This window comes from Mustela nigripes, chromosome 2 (assembly GCF_022355385.1).
Source record: "Mustela nigripes isolate SB6536 chromosome 2, MUSNIG.SB6536, whole genome shotgun sequence".
Classification (NCBI taxonomy): Eukaryota; Metazoa; Chordata; class Mammalia; order Carnivora; family Mustelidae; genus Mustela; species Mustela nigripes.
In genome coordinates, this window is record NC_081558.1 from 17,936,142 (window position 1) to 17,956,217 (window position 20,076).

Here is a 20,076-nt window from a genome sequence, read left to right on the forward strand (position 1 = left end):
AATCTTAAAAAAAAAACCAAAAAACAAAAATAAAATGTTTTTAATAGGAATGATTTTTTGTACTTTGTTTTTTGTTTTGTTTTGCAATTTCTTAAAGGATTTTATTTATTTGAGATAGATAGATACAGAAAGAGCATGAGCAGTGGAAGAGGCAGAGGGAGAGGGAGAAGCAGACTCCCAGATGAGCCAGGAGGCTGATGTGGGGCTCGATCCCAGGATCCTGGGATCATGACCTGAGCCAAAGACAGACGCTTAACCATCTGAGCCACCCAGGCACTCCGGGAGTGTGTTTTCTGTGTGTTCTCTCTGACTGAGACTCTTCAGGGGACATGGTGGACCCTTCCCCCCATTGACTCTAAAGTTGGTGACTATCTCTTGTGAGCAAGGAGTCCCCTGCCTTGGAGGTCATTCCCACTGGGGAGAGAGTTCCTGTGGAGGGGAGGGGAGATGCTCTCCTCTCTTCAGCCCTATTCCAGTGAGTTTGGAAACTCAGAGCCCACAGAGCAGCCCTGGGGCCCTTGCCATGACCAAAGCAAAAAAACCTGTGTCTTTGGGGTTGTCATAGTAACAGCACCTTGAGAGCGTGCCTGGGGCCATAGAATTTTACAGCCATGACTGCCCGTGGATATGCTGCCCATCATCTCTGGCCACCTGAGCCTGGATGTGATGCGTGCGTGGCTTTCCTGTGCCATCTGTCCCCTCTGAGTTCAGAGCAGTCCTGTGAGGAGGTCAGGGCAAGGGGTCACCACCACAATTCCCATTTGGCAGAGGAGGAGACTGAGGCCAGAGAGTGGGTTGCCTAAGGTCACAGAGGGAGGTCTTAGTGGGTCAGATCTTTTTCAGTCGAGCCTATACTGTGACCACACCTTTTTCCAAAGCCCACCTGGGTTGAGAGACTGAGATTCGGCTTCAATGGGTATATTAGAAATGGAGGGGCTGAACTGGGAGGTGGCTGGCCAGGGACAAGGGCCGGAGCTTTTCCTCAGGTGTCTGCTGACCACAGAAGAGGACAGAGAGTTGAGGGGTCTCTGCCAGCATTGTGCAGGCCTGAGGGATGCTCTATTCCCTGGGAAGCTCAACACTACTACAGCCTTGGCGTGGCCTCAGTAGAGCCTTGACGCCTCCAGTCTAACCAGCTTGCTTCCCGCCCACACACATGCTTCACTCTTTACATGAACTAGTCACTGCTCATGGAACTTGGTGGACCTTCTCACTGTTACGCCTTGGCTCACACTGTCTCTATTTGCTGTGGTTTTTTTAAATTTAATTTAAAAATTTTTTCAATGTTCCAAAATTCATTGTTTATGCACCACACCCAGTGCTCTATGCAATGTGTGCCCTCCCTAATACCCACCACCAGGCTCACCCAAACCCCCTCTACTGGCTGCATTTACTGGTCATCCACAATACCCTGGCAGCCCCCTCTAACACAGATATTGTGTCCTTGTCCATCTTCCTGCTGAACAGGGAGCTTCTTGGGAGTGGAGATCACCTCTGAGTCACCTCTGGGCCTCCACCGTACACATGGCACAGAATTGAAAGGCCTCAGGACATTCTGGAAGCACACACAGGGCAAAGGTGATTGTGGTTGTCTCTTCCACTTTGGATTTTTTAGTGGACTTCTCGTGGATTCTCTTCATCACGTGAATGGAAGAAAGAATCTCATCGTGATCGGGACTGGGCTTCACCCAGGACCCACAGGGGACCCACATCGGTGTGTGGCTGAGCTTTGTCAAGGGCGACCTTCACTTGTTTCCATCCATTGAGCACTTGGCCCTTCAGGGAATCTGGTCTTTCCAAGCTGCTCTTGCTGTCCCCCCCACCCCCCACAAGGCACTTCCTCCACTTTCTTTCTCCCGGTTTTCTCTTCTTTCTCCTCCTCTTTTTCTTCTTGTAATTATAAGCTCTATTAAAGGATATAGTCTCCTTAGACAAACTCAAACAAGCACAGTATAAAAGTCCTTTTGACAGTTTGGATCCCTATTCCACCTATCCCACTCATGTCCACCTCAGAGATAACCTTCATTCTTTGGTTTTTTTTTTTTTTTTAAAGATTTTATTTATTTATTTTACAGAGAGAGATCACAAGTAGACAGAGAGGCAGGCAGAGAGAGAGAGAGAAGCAGGCTCTCCGCTGAGCAGAGAGCCCGATGTGGGACTCGATCCCAGGACCCTGAGATCATGACCTGAGCCGAAGGCAGTGGCTTAACCCACTGAGCCTCCCAGGCACCCGATAACCTTCATTCGCCAACTGGGAGCATACCCGTCCCGATCTTTTTCTAGATGTTTGTATATGTTGATGAGTGCCAAAAAATAGAGGGTCTTATATTACAGTGGTTGATGGTTTACATAAATGGAATCATCTGCACATATTATTCTGAAATTTCACTTGTCCTCTTCATAATTATATTGGCATCTTCCTACTTTTTTAAAAAAGATTTTATTTATTTGACAGAGAGAGAGCACAAGCAAGGAGAGTAGGAGAGGAGAGGGAGAAGTAGACTCCCCGCTGAGCAGGGAGCCTGACATGGGGCCTGATCCTAGGACTCTGGGATCATGACTTGAGACAAAGGCATACACCCAACTGACTGAGCCACTCAGGTACCCTGGCATCTTCCTACTTTTAATTGAAATATATATGTATATTTATATGAATGTATGAAAAAATGCACTAATCATAAGTATGCAGATTGCTGAGTTTTTGCTAAGTGAACACATTAGTGTAACCAGCCCCCAGAAGTTCCCTCGTCCCTCTTCAAAGGGCTACTTGTCCCTATAATCATGACCCTGACTTTGAATTCCATAGACTAGTGGTGCCAGATTTTAAAACTTATAGAAAATAGAACCATACAGTATATACTCTTTTGCATACAAGCTCTTCATGTATCAGGACATTTGAGAGAATCACCTACGTTGTATACAATTACAGTTTGTTCAACTTTTTGTTGCTGAGTAGTATTCCATTCAATGACCATATCACAATATTGTTATTCTTTTGCTACTGATGGCTATTTGGGTAGTTTCCAGCTCATTCTTTTTATTTTAGTTAGTTAATTAATTAGAAATATTTTATTTATTTATTTGAGAGAGCATGCACACATAAGTGGGGGGGAAGGGCAGTGGGAGAGAGAAAATCCCAAATAGACTCTGCTGAGCCCACCAGAGGGTCCAATCTCATGACCCTGAGATCATGACCCGATCCAAGTCAAGAGTTGGCTTCTTTTTTTTTTTTATTTATTTATAAGATTTTATTTATTTATTTGACACAGAGAGAGAGAGATAACAAGGAGGCAGAAAGGCAGGCAGAGAGAAGGGGAAGCAGGCTCCCTGCAGAGCAGAAAGCCTGATGTGGGACTTGATCCGTGGACTCTGAGACCGTGACTAAGACGAAGGCAGAGGCTCAACCCACTGAGCCACCCAGGCGCCCAAGAGTCAGCTTCTTAATGGGCTGAGCCACTCGGGCACCCCTCCAGCTCATTCATTTTTATTTTTTTAATTTTAATTTTTATTTATTTTTAAAAATATTTAATTTATTTATTTGAGGGAGAGAGAGCATGAGTGGGAGCAGAGTGGGGGGAGGGGCAGAGGGCATGGAAGAAGCCAACTCCCTGCTGAGGACCCAGGACCCTGGGATCAGGATCTGAGCCAGAGGCAGACACTTAACCTACTGAGCCACCCAAATGCCCCCAACTCATTCGTTTTAAATGGCTGCCCTGTAGACCATAGAGTGGACATACCCTTTCTCACTGACCTGTGTTTGGATAATTTCTGGTTCCCCAAAACTAGGTCCAGCAAAGCTGCATGGAGCGTCTCGGTTCACGCTTCCTCACCTGCATCCTTGAGGGAGGTTCCTGAAGAGTCGGGTCTCGGGGGTAACACCAGCAATGGCCTGGGCTTCTCCTGGTGAGCCGGTCCCAGGGTGGGGGCAGGCCGCTGTGGATTGATGGCTGCCATCCTCTTTCTCCCTCAGGAGGGTCTCTGATCCCTCACCTTGAAGTTCACATGGGACGCATTCCTCCATGGAGAAGACAATGGACTTGCAAGCAGATATAATAATATCTTCTACGTTATTGACAAGGAGGAGGGGCAGCTGGTGAACATCTTAAGTTTGCATACATGGTCAGCAGGTTAGGCAGGGGGCAACCCAAGTCACTCAGCCAGGGCCCTACTAGTTCTCTTACACCACTTAGCATGGATGGCTTGGAAATCCAGGGCTCTGGGGCGGGGATAGAGGAGGTGTTCACACACAAGCAAGGCTGTGCTTTGTCCAGCCTATGCGTTTTAAGGGCCAAGCATGACAGGGAAGGACATTTGTCTCAGCCAGACCGGGAGGAGGAAGAGAGGCGGACTGGGAAAGGTGGGAGTCCAACGCTGGGGTGAGGTGGTGATACCACTCCCGCACTGACCTCTGCAGGACCATCAGCTCCCACCTCTTGGGCTGGTGTCCTTTGCTGGGTTAGGAGTGGGCATGGGGTGGAGGGAGCCCAGAACCTGGCCTGACCATCTCAGGGCCTAGTTACCACAGCCTCTGAGATCTTGACCCTGATCTACTTTGGCTTGTCCCTTCACTCCAGGCCAAGGGTATTGCAGGAAAGTGGAGCGAGCATCCAGAAGGACCAGTTAGTTAGTTCTACGGCTTGTTCTGTTCTCCCTCTGAGCTTTATGCCTGAGGTGATGTGAGTTGGGCTCACACTCACTTGCTGCTGAGAGTGCCTACAAGGGCAGAATTTTTCCAAAGAAGTCGCAGCTAGTGAGGGTAAAGCAGTGATTCAAACACTGATCCGCCTGATCCTGGAGTCTATGGTCCTGATCAGCCCTTGGGGGTGGCTCTTCCCCCTGTTGATTTTTTTTTTTTTTTTTTTTTTAAGATTTTATTTATTTGTCAGAGAGAGGGAAAGAGAGCGAGCACAGGCAGACAGAATGGCAGGCAGAGGCAGAGGGAGAAGCAGGCTCCCTGCCGAGCAAGGAGCCCGATGTGGGACTCGATCCCAGGACGCTGGGATCATGACCTGAGCCGAAGGCAGCTGCTTAACCAACTGAGCCACCCAGGCGTCCCCCCCCTGTTGATTTTAACATCTATAATGGACCACGTTCTTTATCTGCTTGGACTCCTTTATCAGACCTCATCCTTTATCAGCCACTGAGGTCTGTGCTCGCCAAGACCAACTTTAGAGGGAGGAAAATGGACAGACAGAGAAGCTGGGAAGCAACTTGCCCAAAAGCACTAAGCAAGTCAGTGGCAGAGCTGGGACTTCCAGCTTGGGCACCTAGCCCCAGCCTCTGTGCCCTTGGCCGCTTCTTGGCGTGGCCTTCATCAGAACCCACTTTCCTAGAGCCAATCCCATCTCTCTAACCCCCACTCCTACCCCCGGGGGGAGGGGCAGAAGAACTCCTTTTTGTTTTTTCAATTTTAATTACAATTCGTTAACAATATAGTGTTATATTAGTTTCAGGTGTGCATTGTAACGATTCAGCACTTCCATGCAACACGGGGAACTCATCACAGCAAGTGCCCTCCTTAATCCCCTTCACCTGTTTCACCCATTCCCTCCCCCACCCCCGTAACCCTGAGTTTGTTCCCTGTAGCTAAGAGTCTGTTTCGTGGCTTCCTCTCTCTTTCTCTTTTCCTTTGCTCGTTTGTTTGGTTTCTTGAATTCCACAGATGAGTGAAATCACACGGTATGTGTCTGTCTCCGACTGGTTGTTTATTCTGCTTCCCATTATACTCTGCAGCTCTGTCCATGTCCTTGCAGATGGAAAAGATCCACTTTTTTAATTAATTAATTAATTAATTAATTTATTTATTTGGCAGAGATCACAAGTAGACAGAGAGGCAGGCAGATGGAGAGAGAGGAGGAAGCAGACTCCCTGCTGAGCAGGGAGCCTGATGTAGGGCTCGATCCCAGGACCCTGAGACCATGACCTAAGCCGAAAGCAGAGGCTTTAACCCACTGAGCCACCCAGGTGCCCCAAGATCCATTTCTTCTTCTTCTTCTTCTTTTTTTAAGATTTCATTTATTTATTTGACAGACAGATCACAAGTAGGCAGAGAGGCAGAGAGAGAGGGGGGGGGAAGCAGACTCCCCGCTGAGCAGAGAGCCAATGTGGGGCTCAGTCCCAGGACCCTGAGACCATGACCTGAGCCAAAGGCAGAGGCTTAACCCACTGAGCCACCCAGGCGCCCCAAAGATCCACTTTCTTGAGGAGTTTCCCTAGTTTCTTTCTGGGAGACATTGCCTGGATCCCCTGCTCACTTGTGTAAAAGCTGACAAGGACCCTGGTGGAGTCTGGGATGCTCACGGGCTTCCTGGCTCAGCTCCCCGTGCCCCCTTGGGGGGGTGGAGCTGGGACAATCCTGAGTGTCCCTGAGCTCACACGGCAGGGCGCCCCACTATCCACCCCATACTAAGTGCCTTGGGGTCCGGGGCTGCTCAGAGCTGGGCCACAGATGAGCTGGTCTCACCCCTTGGGGGTCCCACCGTCTGGAGGAAGACAGACAAGGAAATGGACCCGGCCGCCATGCCAGTCAGGTATCCCAGCCTAAGACTTCAACTCTTTTTCCTACCTCAGGTCTTTCTGCTGTGCCTCCCCACGCCCTTCCCCACCTGCCCCCTCTCAGGAGCACAGCACCACAATCAGCTCACTCCGTATCTCCTCAGGATGCCCCAAGAGGGGTTCTGTACTTGTTGTCTCCATCCTAATATATTTTGCACACCTCTCACAGACTCACGACTGCCCCACAGAGACTGCACTGTGGGGCACGGTGCTGAAAGAGAGCTGTGTTCAGGGAGCCCCAGGAGCTGGGGCCAAGGACAGTCAGGGTGGGCTTTCCTGAGGAGGGGAGCCTTGTTCTGAAGGAGGGTAGGACTCTGGCAGGTCAGGGAGGCTGGGCTTCGGGGAGTGGGGGAGAGGGTGCTCCAGCAGAGGAAAGCTGCCTGTGCTGGAGGGGGCGGCCCACTGGGCGGGTTCAGGCTTGGAAGGGCTGGAGGCTGGCAGGGAGGCCAGAGGCCAGCTCACAAAGCTCCAGAGTGCCCCCTAGGGTCCGATGACGGGCTGCGGGGTGGGGGTGTGTGTGCTGTGGGGGCTGAGCCCCAGCCAGCATGGCCCCTGCCACATCTGTGACCTTGCTAAGCCCCCTTCTGCCTCTCTCTGGGGACCTCAGTGACTCCTTCTGAGCAATGGGAAGTTGCGATGGCACTTCTTTGTGCCTGTTCGGAGCTCTTACTTACTTTCTTTTTTTTTCCCCAAGATTTTATTTATTTATTTGACAGAGAAGTCTGTTGTCCAGTCTGCAGCTAAGAACCTGGAACTTTTGCCCAGGGCCCTGCCTTTCCACAAAACAGCTGCCGCAAGCCAAGCCTCCCAGAATCCCAGGAGGGCCGCTGCTCAGAGAAGCCGGAGAGTCCTTGCCATGTGGACTCGGCCCCAGCCCCACGTGTGAGGGTGTGGGGACCCAGGGGACATTTGGAAGAGCGGGAGGGGCCCTGGAAATCACACTGAGACTCAAGGGAGCAGGGTGAGACCCTGGAGAGAAAATCTCACAGAGTATGGTGAGGGCTTGGGGGGGACAGGGAGAGAGATCCTGGGGAGCAGAGAGGGATTCCCCGGGGACCTAACTGAGCCCTGCCCCCTAGCAAAAGCAGTCCGCTGGCTAAGGATTAAATAGCTTAATTTACCAAATTTACCTGGAGAGACCACTTTTAGGCAACCATGGAGCATTGAAAACCTTATACAAACAGGCCCATTAGGTGGCCCACCTCAGAACATCCCGTGAGCCCTAGCTGACCACTGGCTTACTAACCGGGACATCGGACACCAGACACTAGTACCAGGAAAGGGGGATTCTGTATGTTCCCATACCTCCTCACCTTCTCTCTTAACTACAGCCCCCTCCCCCACCCCTGTGCTGACCTCAGCTACCTTGCAATATATTCGATACACTTCTGTCTCCTTTGTTCTGCCTTGGGTGAATTCTTTCCTGCCTACAAGGCTGGCCTCTACCCAGTAGGGCTGTCCCACATTTGGTGGCCTCGTCCCATCAGAGCGCGCCACATTACCAACACTTTGTTTTAATGACACTTCATTCCTAATATATTCTTATGAACACATTTCTCAGATATGTTAAGGAGATTGAATGCTGAGTTTGGGGAATTTATTCTTCTTGAGGGTTAGTCTTTTTATCATAGAACATAGTCTTTTTTTGCTATACAATAAAAACTAGCTCTGTATAAATGAAAATTTTAGTTCTTTTGATGTCCCTTAAAGACTGAGTAATTTTCTGATGTGACTTTTTTTAGTGTCTTAAGAATACTGCTCTGTTTTTCAGACTGAGCAATTCAGAAAGTCTAGGAAGTGATCAATTAATTAAAGAGGGCCCTCAAACATTTTGTACCATTTACAGGAATTCAAGTTATAGGAGATTGGTTTGAACACTTGAAGATTTATCTGCAGTGCTACTGGGTCTGCTTTTATGTCTCTTCATAATGAATTTGAGCAGACATGGAAACATAAACTGGGGTGGTGAACCTGAAAAGAGGGAGACAGAGAGGAGGAGGCTGAGGACACAGGGAGGCTGGGGTTCCGGGAACACTGGAGGCCTGGCCCCTCTGACACTCTCAGGCCCTGTGACTCCATTCCTCCCCTCATCCCCTATAGAGATACATGAGTACGTTTTGGACAAATCAGTAAATTTTATCAACTGTGTGAATGGATCATTCAGAAATCATCATGGAGAAACCTTAAAAACATTATGCTAAATGAAAGAAATGAAACTGTTTATATGAAATGTCCAGAATAGGAAAATTCATAGAGACAGAAAGTAAATTAGTGATTGCTTAGGGCTTGGAGTGCTGCTGGGGGCGGGGAATGGGGAGTGACTGCTCACAGTGTTTTCTTTTTTTAAAAGACTTATTTATTTTAGGGAGAGAGAGATTGAGAGCATGCACAAGGAATCAGGGGGAGGGTGAGAGGGAGAGGGAGAGAGACACGCTGAAGAGCCTAGAGTCCGAGGTAGGCCTCAATCTCGGGAGCCCTGAGACCATGACCTGAGCCAAAATCAAGAGTCGGATGCTTAACAAACTGAGCCACCCAGGTGCCCCTCCAGGGGGTTTCTTTTGGGGATGATGAAAATGTTCTAAAACTGACTGTGGTACTGGTTTGCAGAACTTGTGAGTATTCTAAAAATCATCAACTTTACACTTTATTTTTTTAATGTTCTCACTTTTAAATTTGATTGTTTAGTGTTCTGTATCATTTTAAGATCTTTATTTATTTATTGGACAAAGAGAGAGAGAGATCACAAGCAGGCAGAGAGGCAGAGAAAGAGGGGAAAGCAGGCTCCCCACTGAGCAGAGAGCCTGATGAGGGGCTTGATCCCAGGATCCTGAGATGGTGACCTGAACCAAAAGCAGAGGCCTAACCCACTGAGCCACCCAGGCCTCCCCAACTTTACACTTTAAATGGGTGAACTGTGTGGCACGTCAGTCATATCTCAGTAAAGCTATTACAACAAAAAAGTTGATTTGGGACGAGGCATCTGCTTCCCAATCCCTACAGCCACAGGCAACAGATACAATTTACAGGTGCATGTTGCCTTGGCCCCAGCCACGTGGAGGCACAGAAATGTTGGAGCAGCACAGGGTTTATGGATCACTGGCAAGAAGAGGCTGGGAATGGGGAATGGAGCTGGGCAAGGTCACCAGGCAAGCAGGAGGGGCTGCCCAGGTCAGGAAGCTGAAGGCCTCATCTTCCTCATTGGCGGCAAATGTGGAGATGGGAAATCTGATTTTGCAATGGGGCCCTGGCCCCGTGTGGGTATTCTTGCACAGGCCAGGGTGTGATTGCCCACAGTGGCCTTGGCCTTTCCCAGGAGGACACATTCTTTGGTTTGACACTTCCAGTCTCCCCCACCATATACCTTGCAACCACCACCAGGGGAAGACAGATGGGCCCTAGAAGCTGAAATCCGGGCAATATCTGGGTTTCCCCATTCTGGCCGGACAGAGATTCCTGGGACACCATGTCCCAGGCCCCTCTAGGGAATCACTCCAGGAAACAAAGGCATATGCTCTAGAAATGACACATCAGCACCCCCATGATGTGTAGCTTTTCTTTTGATGGCTGTTCTCTAAACCTGGCTCTGGATGCATTGGTTGTTGGACCCCTCTGAGGGCAGAGCCCAGTGCCGGGTCCCAAGAGGGGCCCAAAGATGAAATGGGTCCTGTCCCCTAGGGAACCTGTGAGATGAAGGGAATGCAGAGTCTTGCCCTCAGGAGCCTCTGTCTGGGGGACAGACTTGGCACATTTGAGAAGCCCTGGGGGGAGGCTAGACAGATGGAGTGGCTTGGGGAGTCCAAGTTTGAGGGGGCAGCTCAGGCCTTCATGACTCTTGCCTAAAGGGATAGGTAGCCTTATCCTGGGGACCAGCCTCAGACTAAAGGGAAGGTTGGTGAGCTGCCTCCATCCTGATGTTGGGTGTGGGATGCATCATAGAAGATGCCAGCTGGGGGTGACATTGGGCCAGACCTCCCAGAGAGGCTGACTCTGAGGAAACATGTAACAGGACCCTGGGGCAGTGGGTGTTGGTGCTGGCAAGGAGGGCACAGCTCCCAAACCTGCATGTGGGCATGCACCTATTGGGATATGGTTGAGTTCGAGTCACTGCTGGGCAAGGAGACTTGACCCTGACCTCACTCACAAAAACTCCCCGGGAGGGCAAGATGTGACAGGACACATGTGTCCCCATGCAGACATTACAGGACATGTAATCCCATCCTGAAGATGAGGAGAGCCCACCGAGGCCCAGGAAAACAAAGCAACTTGCTCCAAGTCACACAGCTAGGAAAAGATGGTGCTCACGATGCCCCCATTCGAGGTCGTCTGGCGGTCCGGTCCAGCAGCGGGGAGAGGTGCACAGTGGGAATTGCGGAGTCTGGGCAGAACCGATGCGAAGCCCTGCTTGACCAAGAGGCCACTGAGGCAACAGCTGGCCTGTGAAACTAGGTTGCACAGCAGCCCATTTCTTCTTCCTTCTCCCAAGACTGAGTGTGCAACCAGCATCATGCATCCAAGATGCCACCTTCTGAGGTGCCCTGCCCTAGCCCCCAAGAGTCCCATGGGCTGCTGGAGCCAGAAACTTCCCCAAGGCTCACAGCCTCATGGCCGTTGCACAGGGGAGCTGGGACTAGCATGGCCTCTGGACCCTTCTGTTACTCTGGCTGATGGTTTCTCCCAGCGGTGCTCTCTCCACACCCCCCAGACCCAGCCACCCTAGCCTGAGGTCTCAACCAGAGCATTGGACAGAGAGAGTCATTTGGGGTCAATTCAGAGGAGACTTTCTGAAGGAAGCAAAGAGGAGCAAAGAGGAGGAGGTTGCTCTGACTGGTCAGAGTTCAGGGGAGCCTTCACAAGGTGGAAGGGCATGCCGAGCGGAGGGATTGGGTGCAGAGGTCAAGCAAGAGGAGGCAGCTCAGAGGGGTCTGGGCCGTTTGCATATATAGGGCATCCTGGTGTCTGGGGTGTGCAGGACTGCGGGTGACGGCAAGGAGGAGCAATAAGACTCCAGGCTCTGGGGGTGCCTGGGTGGCTCAGGCAGTTAAGTGCCTGCCTTCAGCTTAGGTTATGATCTCAGGATCCTGGGATCAAGCCCCACATCGGGCTCCCTGCTCAGTGGGAGTCTGCTTCTCCCTCTCCCTCTCCCCCTGCTCATGCTCTCTCTCTTTTTCTCCCTCTCTCTCTCTCAAATAAATAAATAAAGTCTTTAAAAAAAAAAAAAAGAAAAGAAAAAGACTCCAGGCTCTGATACCAGCTCAGGAGGCATGTGAGCTCCTAAAGGCAGGGGTTTGAAAGAGCCCCTAGAAAATTGCTGTGCATGATAGGTTGTGGCCTGGGGAGAGTCCGGAACCTAGAGAAAGTGGAGTCTGGAGATTATGGTCACACTCCAGAGGAAAGAAGATGATGACAGAAACCAGAACAAAGGGGCGCCTGGGTGGCTCAGTCGGTTAAGCATCTGCCTTTGGCTCAGGTCATGATCTTAAGGTTCCGGAATTGAGTCCCGCATCGGGCTTCCTGCTCAGCACGGAGCCTGCTTCTCCTTCTCCCTCTGGCACTCTCCCTGCTTATGTGTGCTCTCTCTCTCTCTCAAATGAATAAATAAAATCTTAAAAAAAGAAAAGGAAAGAAACCAGCACAGGGGGCTACGGGGGAGGTCTTCCCAGGAAGAAGGACCAGGCAGGGCACACCACAAGCTTTCATCTCAGGGTTCATGCAATGGCACTGAGCAAAACAGCAGACCTGGTGTAGACAAGCAGTGGGTATTCATGCGGGTCTTGAATGTAGAGATACAGACCAGGTCTGTCTCTCATAACTGGTGTCCTGAGAGGGGATGTCCCCAGGGAGATGAGAGGACTGGGAAGAGAAACAGCTCAGGATACAATTCTGCAAACCCCCCCCCCATCCATATTAAGAGAAGGGTCCCTTGGAGGAGATTGAAAAGGAGTACCAGGGACATGAGAGGGAAACCAGGAGAGTGGCATCAGGGGACAGTGGAGCAGGGGTCATCAGTGCCTGTGCAGGTAAAGACAAGGCTTGAGAGGGACCACTGCATCCAGCGAGGGCTGGCCAGCCTATGGCAGCGTGAGTGTCAGAGAGTGAAGAAGGGGGTCCATGAAGGTAGATGACCCTTCCTCGGGCTTGGGTGGGGAGGAGCCAGGGCAATGGGCCATTTTCAGGCTGAGAAAGGAAGTGGAGATGACCCAAGAAAGGGGGACAGCCAGAGCTGAGCCCCTGAGCTGTCCAAGGGCTGGGTCCAGAGAACAGGATGTTGTGGCCTTGAAGGTTTCCCTTACAACTGCCTGGGCAGGGGGTGGTCAGGCTCTAGAGGAGGGGTGGTTACTGTTATTCATTCATCAAACATGAGCTGAGTGCCAACTGGATGCAAGACAATGCCTAGAGCTGGAGATTGAGTGGTGAATATATTATATTACCGTGATTCCTGGGGAGAAGGATGTTGGACAGCTATCTGTCTCCTTTTTTTCCGGGGTACTCAACTCTCTTGAGCATCCCTGGCCATGACACTCCCCTGTGGGGCCCAGGAGAGGCCAACACATTGCCGGGGAGATGGAGAAACTATTTCTTTAGTCACACGTGAGGACCTCTTGCCCGCTGTCCAGCAAGCCCCGTGAGGCAACCACAGGAGGGACTGAGGCAAGCCTCTGTCCACATCCTGGCAGGCAGCCAGTGATGGGTGGGTCAGGAAGGCTCCTGGTTGGGTCTTTGCATCACACTCAGGTTGGGTATAAAGGAGGGACCTGCAGGTTGGGAGGAGGTCGACTTGGGGACCATGGAGACCCAGAGGGACAGCACCTCCCTGCAGCGGTGGTCACTGTTGCTACTGCTTCTTGGCCTGGTGGTCACTCCGGCCACCTCACGGACCCTGAGCTACAGGGAGGCTGTGCTCCGTGTTGTGGATAGCTTAAACCAGCGGTCCTCAGATGAGAATCTCTACCGTCTCCTGAAGCTGAACTCAGAGCCTCAAGGAGTGAGTCGGGGAGGGTGGCAGTGGGAGGGACGCTCTGCTCTGGCCAGCCAGGATGTCCGTGCTGTCCTTTCCTTTGTTCATGCTTTGCTCATGTCAAGAAGGCTTTTCTCTAAGTGTGGTCCAACCTCTTCCAGGAAACCTTCCCAGAGCTGTGTGCTGCCTCCCAACCCCCCCCTCCCCCCCAGCATGAGCGCTTCTTGCCTTAGAATCTCTGCTGTGTGTGAAGAGATGCCAATTCCATTCAGCCTTCTGGAAGTTCTGGGGATGAGTGGGATTACTGGCTCTGGGATGTGACTTCCCTGCCCTGGGAAGGGCTCTGCTCAGCCTTGAGATTCCAGTGGCAATGTCTTTTTCTCCAGGAGACCCCTGTTTTCCTGCGGCTCCCTGACAAGGGGGTGCCACTCATTAGAGCTTGTCTGAGGTCTGCTCATGCTCTCAGCTTGGGGAGGGCGGAAATGGGCTCTGCCCTCCTCACCTCTGTGCCTTAGCATGTAGCAAGTATCAGACACACAGCAGGGGCTGTTGAAAGGCTGCTCTCTTAGCTGGGAGGTTGGTGGGGGGCATGGGCTGGGGAAGCTGGGCAGGGATATAGATTAGAGAAGGCAAACATGAGCCTGAGTCTGGTCTTCCCACTTTCCTCCCCTGACCAGGACGAGAACCCAAACATCCCACAGCCAGCAAGCTTCACTGTGAAGGAGACTGTGTGTCCCAAGACAACACAGCAGCCCCTGGAGCAGTGTGATTTCAAGGACAATGGGGTAAGGCTGGGGGTGCTGGCAGATGCCCCCCTGGGAGCTGAGCAAGTGGCTTCCTGGGAATATTTCCAGCCACTGGGGTGAGGCTGGGAGGTTATGGCACGGAGGCTCCAATTTGACCCAGAGCCTCCTCTTCTCAGCTGGTGAAACAGTGCGCTGGGACAGTCAGCCTGGATGAAGACAAGAGCTACTTTGACATCAGCTGTGAGGAGGTGAGTGGCCCCTTCTGGGTTGCAGGGGTTAATGGGAGTGGTGTATAGAACATCCTATGGGCCACTTAACCACTGTCACATCCAGGCAGAGGAAGCCCTTCCTACCCTGGGCTTCTCCCTTAACCTGAGCCTCAGGTCTCCAGGACTGTCTCTACAACCCTTTAGAACAGTGGTTCCCAAAGTGTGATCCTGAGAACCTGGGAATTTGTTAGAAATGCAAATTCTCAGGGCACCTGGGTGGCTCAGTGGGTTAAGCCTCTGCCTTCTCAGGGGTCCTGGGATCCAGCCCCGCATTGGGCTCTCTGCTCAGCAGGGAGCCTGCTTCCCCCTCTCTCTCTGCCTGCCTCTCTGCCTACTTGTGATCTCTGTCTGTCAAATAAATAAATAAATAAAATCTTTTTTAAAAATGCAAATTCACAGGCCCCCCTCAGACCTGCAGAATCAAATTCTGGGGTGGGGCCCAACAATTCGTACTTTAACAAACACTCCAGGGGATTTGGACTCCTTTTGAGGCTTGAGAGCTAGTTTGAGTAATAAGCTTTCAGCTGTGAGACCGTGCGAAGTCCCCTGCCTTCCCTAGGCCAGTCTCTTCCTCCATGGGTGCAGGGATTCAATCCATCACATACTCTAACAGAAGGATAGAGCCAGAGGATGACCCGGAGCCCCAAGGCTCTTGGGGTGGCCCAAGAAGGGGAGTGTCTAGGATGGGAGGGGTTTCGTCTTGACCCTGGGTCCAGACCAGCTCCCATAAAGAATGTGTTTCCTTTTGATGCACAGAACCTGGAAGTCAGCAAATACGGCGGGCTGCGCGATCTCCTCGGGAGAGCGCGGCGGGGTATTCGCAGAATTGGCAGGAGAATCAGGGGACTCTTTACGAAGTATCAGCTGCCCCAGGAAGAGTCCTAAGGGTCTGCTTTGCCCTGGCTCGGGTTTCTACACCCTGAAAAATAAATTTTTGTGAAAGCAACTTCCTCCAAGCTTCAATTTTACTTGTCTTGTCTCTTACTTACCATGACGGAATCTTCAATCCTGGGAGGGCTTGTGCGTGTGTGCCCGTATGCGTGTGTGTGCGCGTGCGCGCGCGCTTGTGTGTGTGCGCGCGAACACACACGCATGCAAAACACAAAAGTCTGCGCCGCTCTTCCACCCAGAAGGGCATGGGGTGAGGCTGGAGGGCTAAGAGGGCAAGGACGGTGTCTCCATTCTCAGGGTTCTTCCCCATGCCCTTCAAATGCCTCCCACCATCCTCGTTGAACACCCAGCAGTGATGAAGGAGACGCACCCTGTGTGTAGTGGTAGTGGAAAGGCTGCAGAGCTGTTCCTGCTCCCATAGAGATCACAGCTGTGGGAGGGGCCAGGCATTCTCTCAAACACAGGCAGTTCTGTCTCTGGCAGGCTGGGTTCTAAGGTCAGCCTGCTCGTGCAATTCCCATAAAGTTCCAATTCCCCATGTAAAGCCTAACTCTGGGGGCGCCTAGGTGGCTCGGTGGGTTAAAGCCTCTGCCTTCGGCTCAGGTCATGATCCCAGGGTCCTGGGATCGAGCCCCGCATTGGGCTCTCTGCTCAGCAGGGAGCCTGCTTCCCCCTCTCTCTCTGCCTGCTTCTCTGCCTACTTGTGATCTCTGTCTGTCAAATAAATAAATAAAATCTTAAAAAAAGAAAAGAAAAAAAAAGCCTAACTCTGGAAAGCCCACCTCTCCTGGCATCTTCTCTGGCATTGGAAAACATCACTGTTTCTTTAGCTGGGTAGCAGATTTAAGTTGGGGGTTTGTGTTTAGGGATCATATGGTACCAACACTTGGAACTATTAAAAGCAAGAATCTTGGACGCCTGGGTGGCTCAGTTGGTTGGACGACTGCCTTCGGCTCAGGTCATGATCCCAGAGTCCCGGGATCAAGTCCCGCATCGGGCTCCCAGGTCCATGGGGAGTCTGCTTCTCCCTCTGACCTTCTCCTCACTCATGCTCTCTCTCACTGTCTCTCTCTCAAATAAATAAATAAATAAAATCTTTAAAAAAAAAAAAAAAGCAAGAATCTTGCTCAACAGGTTGAAGAGCTCTGGCTAGGAGAGACATGGGTGCTTAGGACACTGTCAGCGTCTTGCCCACTTGCCATTCAGTAGCTGACTAGAAGCACCTGTGGCTCTTTGCCAGGGGAGTTGGCACTCCGGGGAGTAGCCTCAACCAAAGATTGGCAGGAATTGGTGGAAAAATATTTTCTCTTCCTTGTTCCTTGGGTGAATCCACGCCAAGATGGGTTACACATTGCTCACGTCCCCAGCTGGTTGTGGCCTTGCTGCCCACAACAATGACCTGTTTACTAACACACCCTGTTCTGGCTTCTTCTGTTCCTGTTCCTTCTCACTTCCTTATGCTCCCACTGCTGCTTTCCGTATTTGCCTGCCAAATAAACTCCTTCCCCTTGTGTCCTTGTCTTAGATCTGCTTCTGGGCCAGCCTAAAATAAGACATAGATATCCTGTTCTAAGAGCAACAGGAGGCAGGATATCACATAGCATTTCCTTTGTTATCTCTCACACTTGCTTCTTCCTGGTGAGCAGGTCACACTAAGTTTTCTGCTTCCATGACTCCTACCTTCCCAAGTTGAGTGGGTTCCACTTGACCCTCCTTTCTGTGACGTCCACTGTTCGTCAACTACTGAATTCCCATGCCCTGTTGTGGGCCATCATTGTGATCACTCTGGAAATCAGAGTTAATTGTCTTAGTGAAGGGACATGGTCTCCTCTGATTACAAGGTTCTGGAAAGGCTCTTCCTTTAGGAAATAGGTTTTCTCTTCCATCAAAGGTATTCATCTTTTTTTTTTTTTAAAGATTTTATTTACTTGACAGACAGATCACAAGTAGGCAGAGAGGCAGGCAGAGAGAGAGGAGGAAGCAGGCTCCCTGCTGAGCAGAGAGCCCGATGCTGGGCTCGATCCCAGGACCCTGAGATCATGACCTGAGCCAAAGGCAGAGGCTTTAACCCACTGAGCCACCCAGGCACCCCCAAAGGTATTCATCTTTGTGTGATTTATTTAGTTTTTAAAATTTTCTCAGTATTTTATTTAGAAAGTAGTTAAACAGGGGCACCTGGCTGGCTCAGTCAGTAGAGCATGTGACTCTTGATCTCGGGGTCATGAGTTTGAGCCCCACACTGGGCGTAGAGCTCACTGAAAAAATAACATACAGAACCACTGAAATAACTGTATAGTGAACATGTACCCACCTATTAGAATCTACAATCAGTATTATATTTAGATTATTTTTGTAGTAGAGTCAATCCTTTAACAGCTCTTTGGATGGTCTTTGCTCCTTATGGCTGGTTTGGGGGCAGAAGCATGGATTCAGGAGCCATGTTTTTAGACTGGGTAGCCCTCACTGATGTTTGTGATGGGAGGAAGCACTCCAGACAAAGATCAGAGCCACTGGGGGCACCTGGGTGGCTCAGTGGGTTAAAGCCTCTGCTATCGGCTCAGGTCATGATTCCAGGGTTCTGGGATCAAGCCCTGCATCGGGCTCTCTGCTTAGCAGGAAGCCTGCTTTCTCTTCTCTCTCTCTGCCTGCCTCTCTGCCTACTTGTGATCTCTGTCAAATAAATAAATAAAATCTTAAAAAAAAAAAAAAGGCTGGGGGGTGCCTTGGTGGCTCAGTGGGTTAAGCCTCTGCCTTCGGCTCAGGTCATGATCCCAGGGTCCTGGGATCGAGCCCCGCATCGGGCTCTCTGCTCAGAAGGAAGCCTGTTTCCCTTCTCTCTCTGCCTGCCTCTCCACCTACTTCTGATCTCTGTCTGTCAAATAAATAAATAAAATCTTTAAAAAAAAAAAAAAGAGGGTCAAAGCCGCTGGTGACATTGACCCGTATCAGTCACTGAGGCTGTGGGCTGCCCCCTCCAGAACACATAGTAGGCACCCAAGGAATGGCAGTCCCTCTCTTCCTTTAGTGGAGAGGTTGGGCTGTGGATAACCTGAACTTTCTGATTAATCCAAGGACAACTTTGGTGACTTAAGACTGGAAGGTCTTTTTTTTTAAAACTGCTTTTTTTTTTAATTTATCAGAGAGTGAGAGGGGGAGAGAGCGAGCACAGGCAGACAGAATGGCAGGCAGAGGCAGAGGGAGAAGCAGGCTCCCCGCTGAGCAAGGAGCCCGATGTGGGACTCAATCCCAGGACGCTGGGATCATGACCTGAGCTGAAGGCAGCTGCTTAACCAACTGAGCCACCCAGGCGTCCTGAGACTGGAAGGTCTTTAAACATGAGGCAGAGGAAGCGTGTAGCCTACCTGTGGTCTCGCGGTGAAAATTACTGATGGGAGCTCAGAGTTTGGGGCTACGTTCCCTGGAGCAGCCCCAGCACGCACAGGAAGGTCAGGTGCATTGACTGGTGCCTTGTAACAAGCCGGATGCCACCTGTGAGCAGAGAGGAGTAGAGTTTGGCCTTGTGGGCATCTGCTCATCTCCTGCGGAACGTCACTGTGCTGCTCCAAGGATCAACAATATATTCCCTCTTTGTGATCTCGGTGCCAGATTTTTGGAGTTTTTGTTTGTTTGTTTGTTTTTGTTTTTAAAGCTTTTGATTGGTATAAGAGCCTGTGGTTGAAAAGTAAATAAATCAGTAGGGTGGATATGGAAATGTCTCCATGGGCCTGGATTTAGCCTCTGCCTGCTTCTAGACATACTGTTTGTCACCAGACTGCCCCATAACACGAGCTCCAGCCCCAGAGCACATGAGCTCATGGCTTTTAGGAGGAGGATGGTGGAGTCGTGCTCAGTTGGCCAGGAGGTGTTTTCCCCTCTTCCACATGTTGGCGCCAGTCAGCCCGATGGTTTGTGTGACCAGCAGTGGTCCTCCCTGTTCACAAGGGGCTTTGTGGCATTTGAAAGACACCAAGTGCCTGCTTCTAGTTTGGCCCGATCCTGTTGGCGGGGATGAGGACGTATACATCAGCGTGGGTCTGAGGGAAGGCTGTGGTCTGGTTCTGGGGCCCCAGGGCAGGTCTGGCTGGCCACCTCAGGAGCCTGGGGTGCTGTATCTTTGGCCTGGGGCAAGCAACCGAGTTAGGGGAGCCTGTGGAATCCAGAAGAAAAACGTGAGGTGAAAAAGCAATCCAAACAAGCCATTAGCATGCAGGGGGTTAGGCCAAGAGGAGGATCCCATAGGAGCTCCAGGGTGGGCTGGACAGCTGAACTAGATGTGGTGGTTTCACATGGAGCCAGAAGGATTTCCTCAAGCTGAACCTATAGCCCTGCGGGCTGCTTCCAGGGTGCCTGGAGCCTCGGTCAAGAGCAGGGAGGGGGCACTTAGAAGCCTCCGCCTAAGTTAACCACTGGGAATGTCTGCTTCTCTCCTTCCCTGTCTCTCCCTTAAGGAAGATAAAGGGTAATCTCCCTACACTGCACATGGGGGAAAACCAAAACCAAAAAACGTGGAAAAGAAACCCCACCCAAGATAGGAAAATGTCAAATAACTTCCCCAAGATAGACAGATTTCCTTAAATTGCCTGGTAAGAGTTTGGTGAACTGAATACAGCCCCGTCTCACCCAGTCACAGCACGGTCTTTATCACATTACCGCTTGCTTG

General features: G+C 50.9%; 1 protein-coding gene across 2 annotated transcripts; it reads left to right on the top strand.

Moving 5' to 3' along the window:
- The first annotated feature begins 13,301 nt into the window (after positions 1–13,301).
- CAMP (cathelicidin antimicrobial peptide) lies at positions 13,302–15,471 on the top strand. 2 transcript variants are annotated; one of them, XM_059387818.1, is made up of 4 exons: positions 13,302–13,537; positions 14,188–14,295; positions 14,433–14,504; positions 15,258–15,471. In XM_059387818.1, the coding sequence occupies exons 1-4, from the start codon at positions 13,340–13,342 to the stop codon at positions 15,408–15,410; spliced, it is 531 nt and encodes a 176-aa protein (XP_059243801.1). In that variant the 5' UTR covers positions 13,302–13,339; the 3' UTR covers positions 15,411–15,471. The 2 variants fall into 2 exon arrangements, with proteins under 2 accessions (XP_059243801.1, XP_059243802.1); XM_059387819.1 differs by having other exon boundaries at positions 13,305–13,537; positions 15,282–15,471.
- Positions 15,472–20,076: the final 4,605 nt, after the last annotated feature.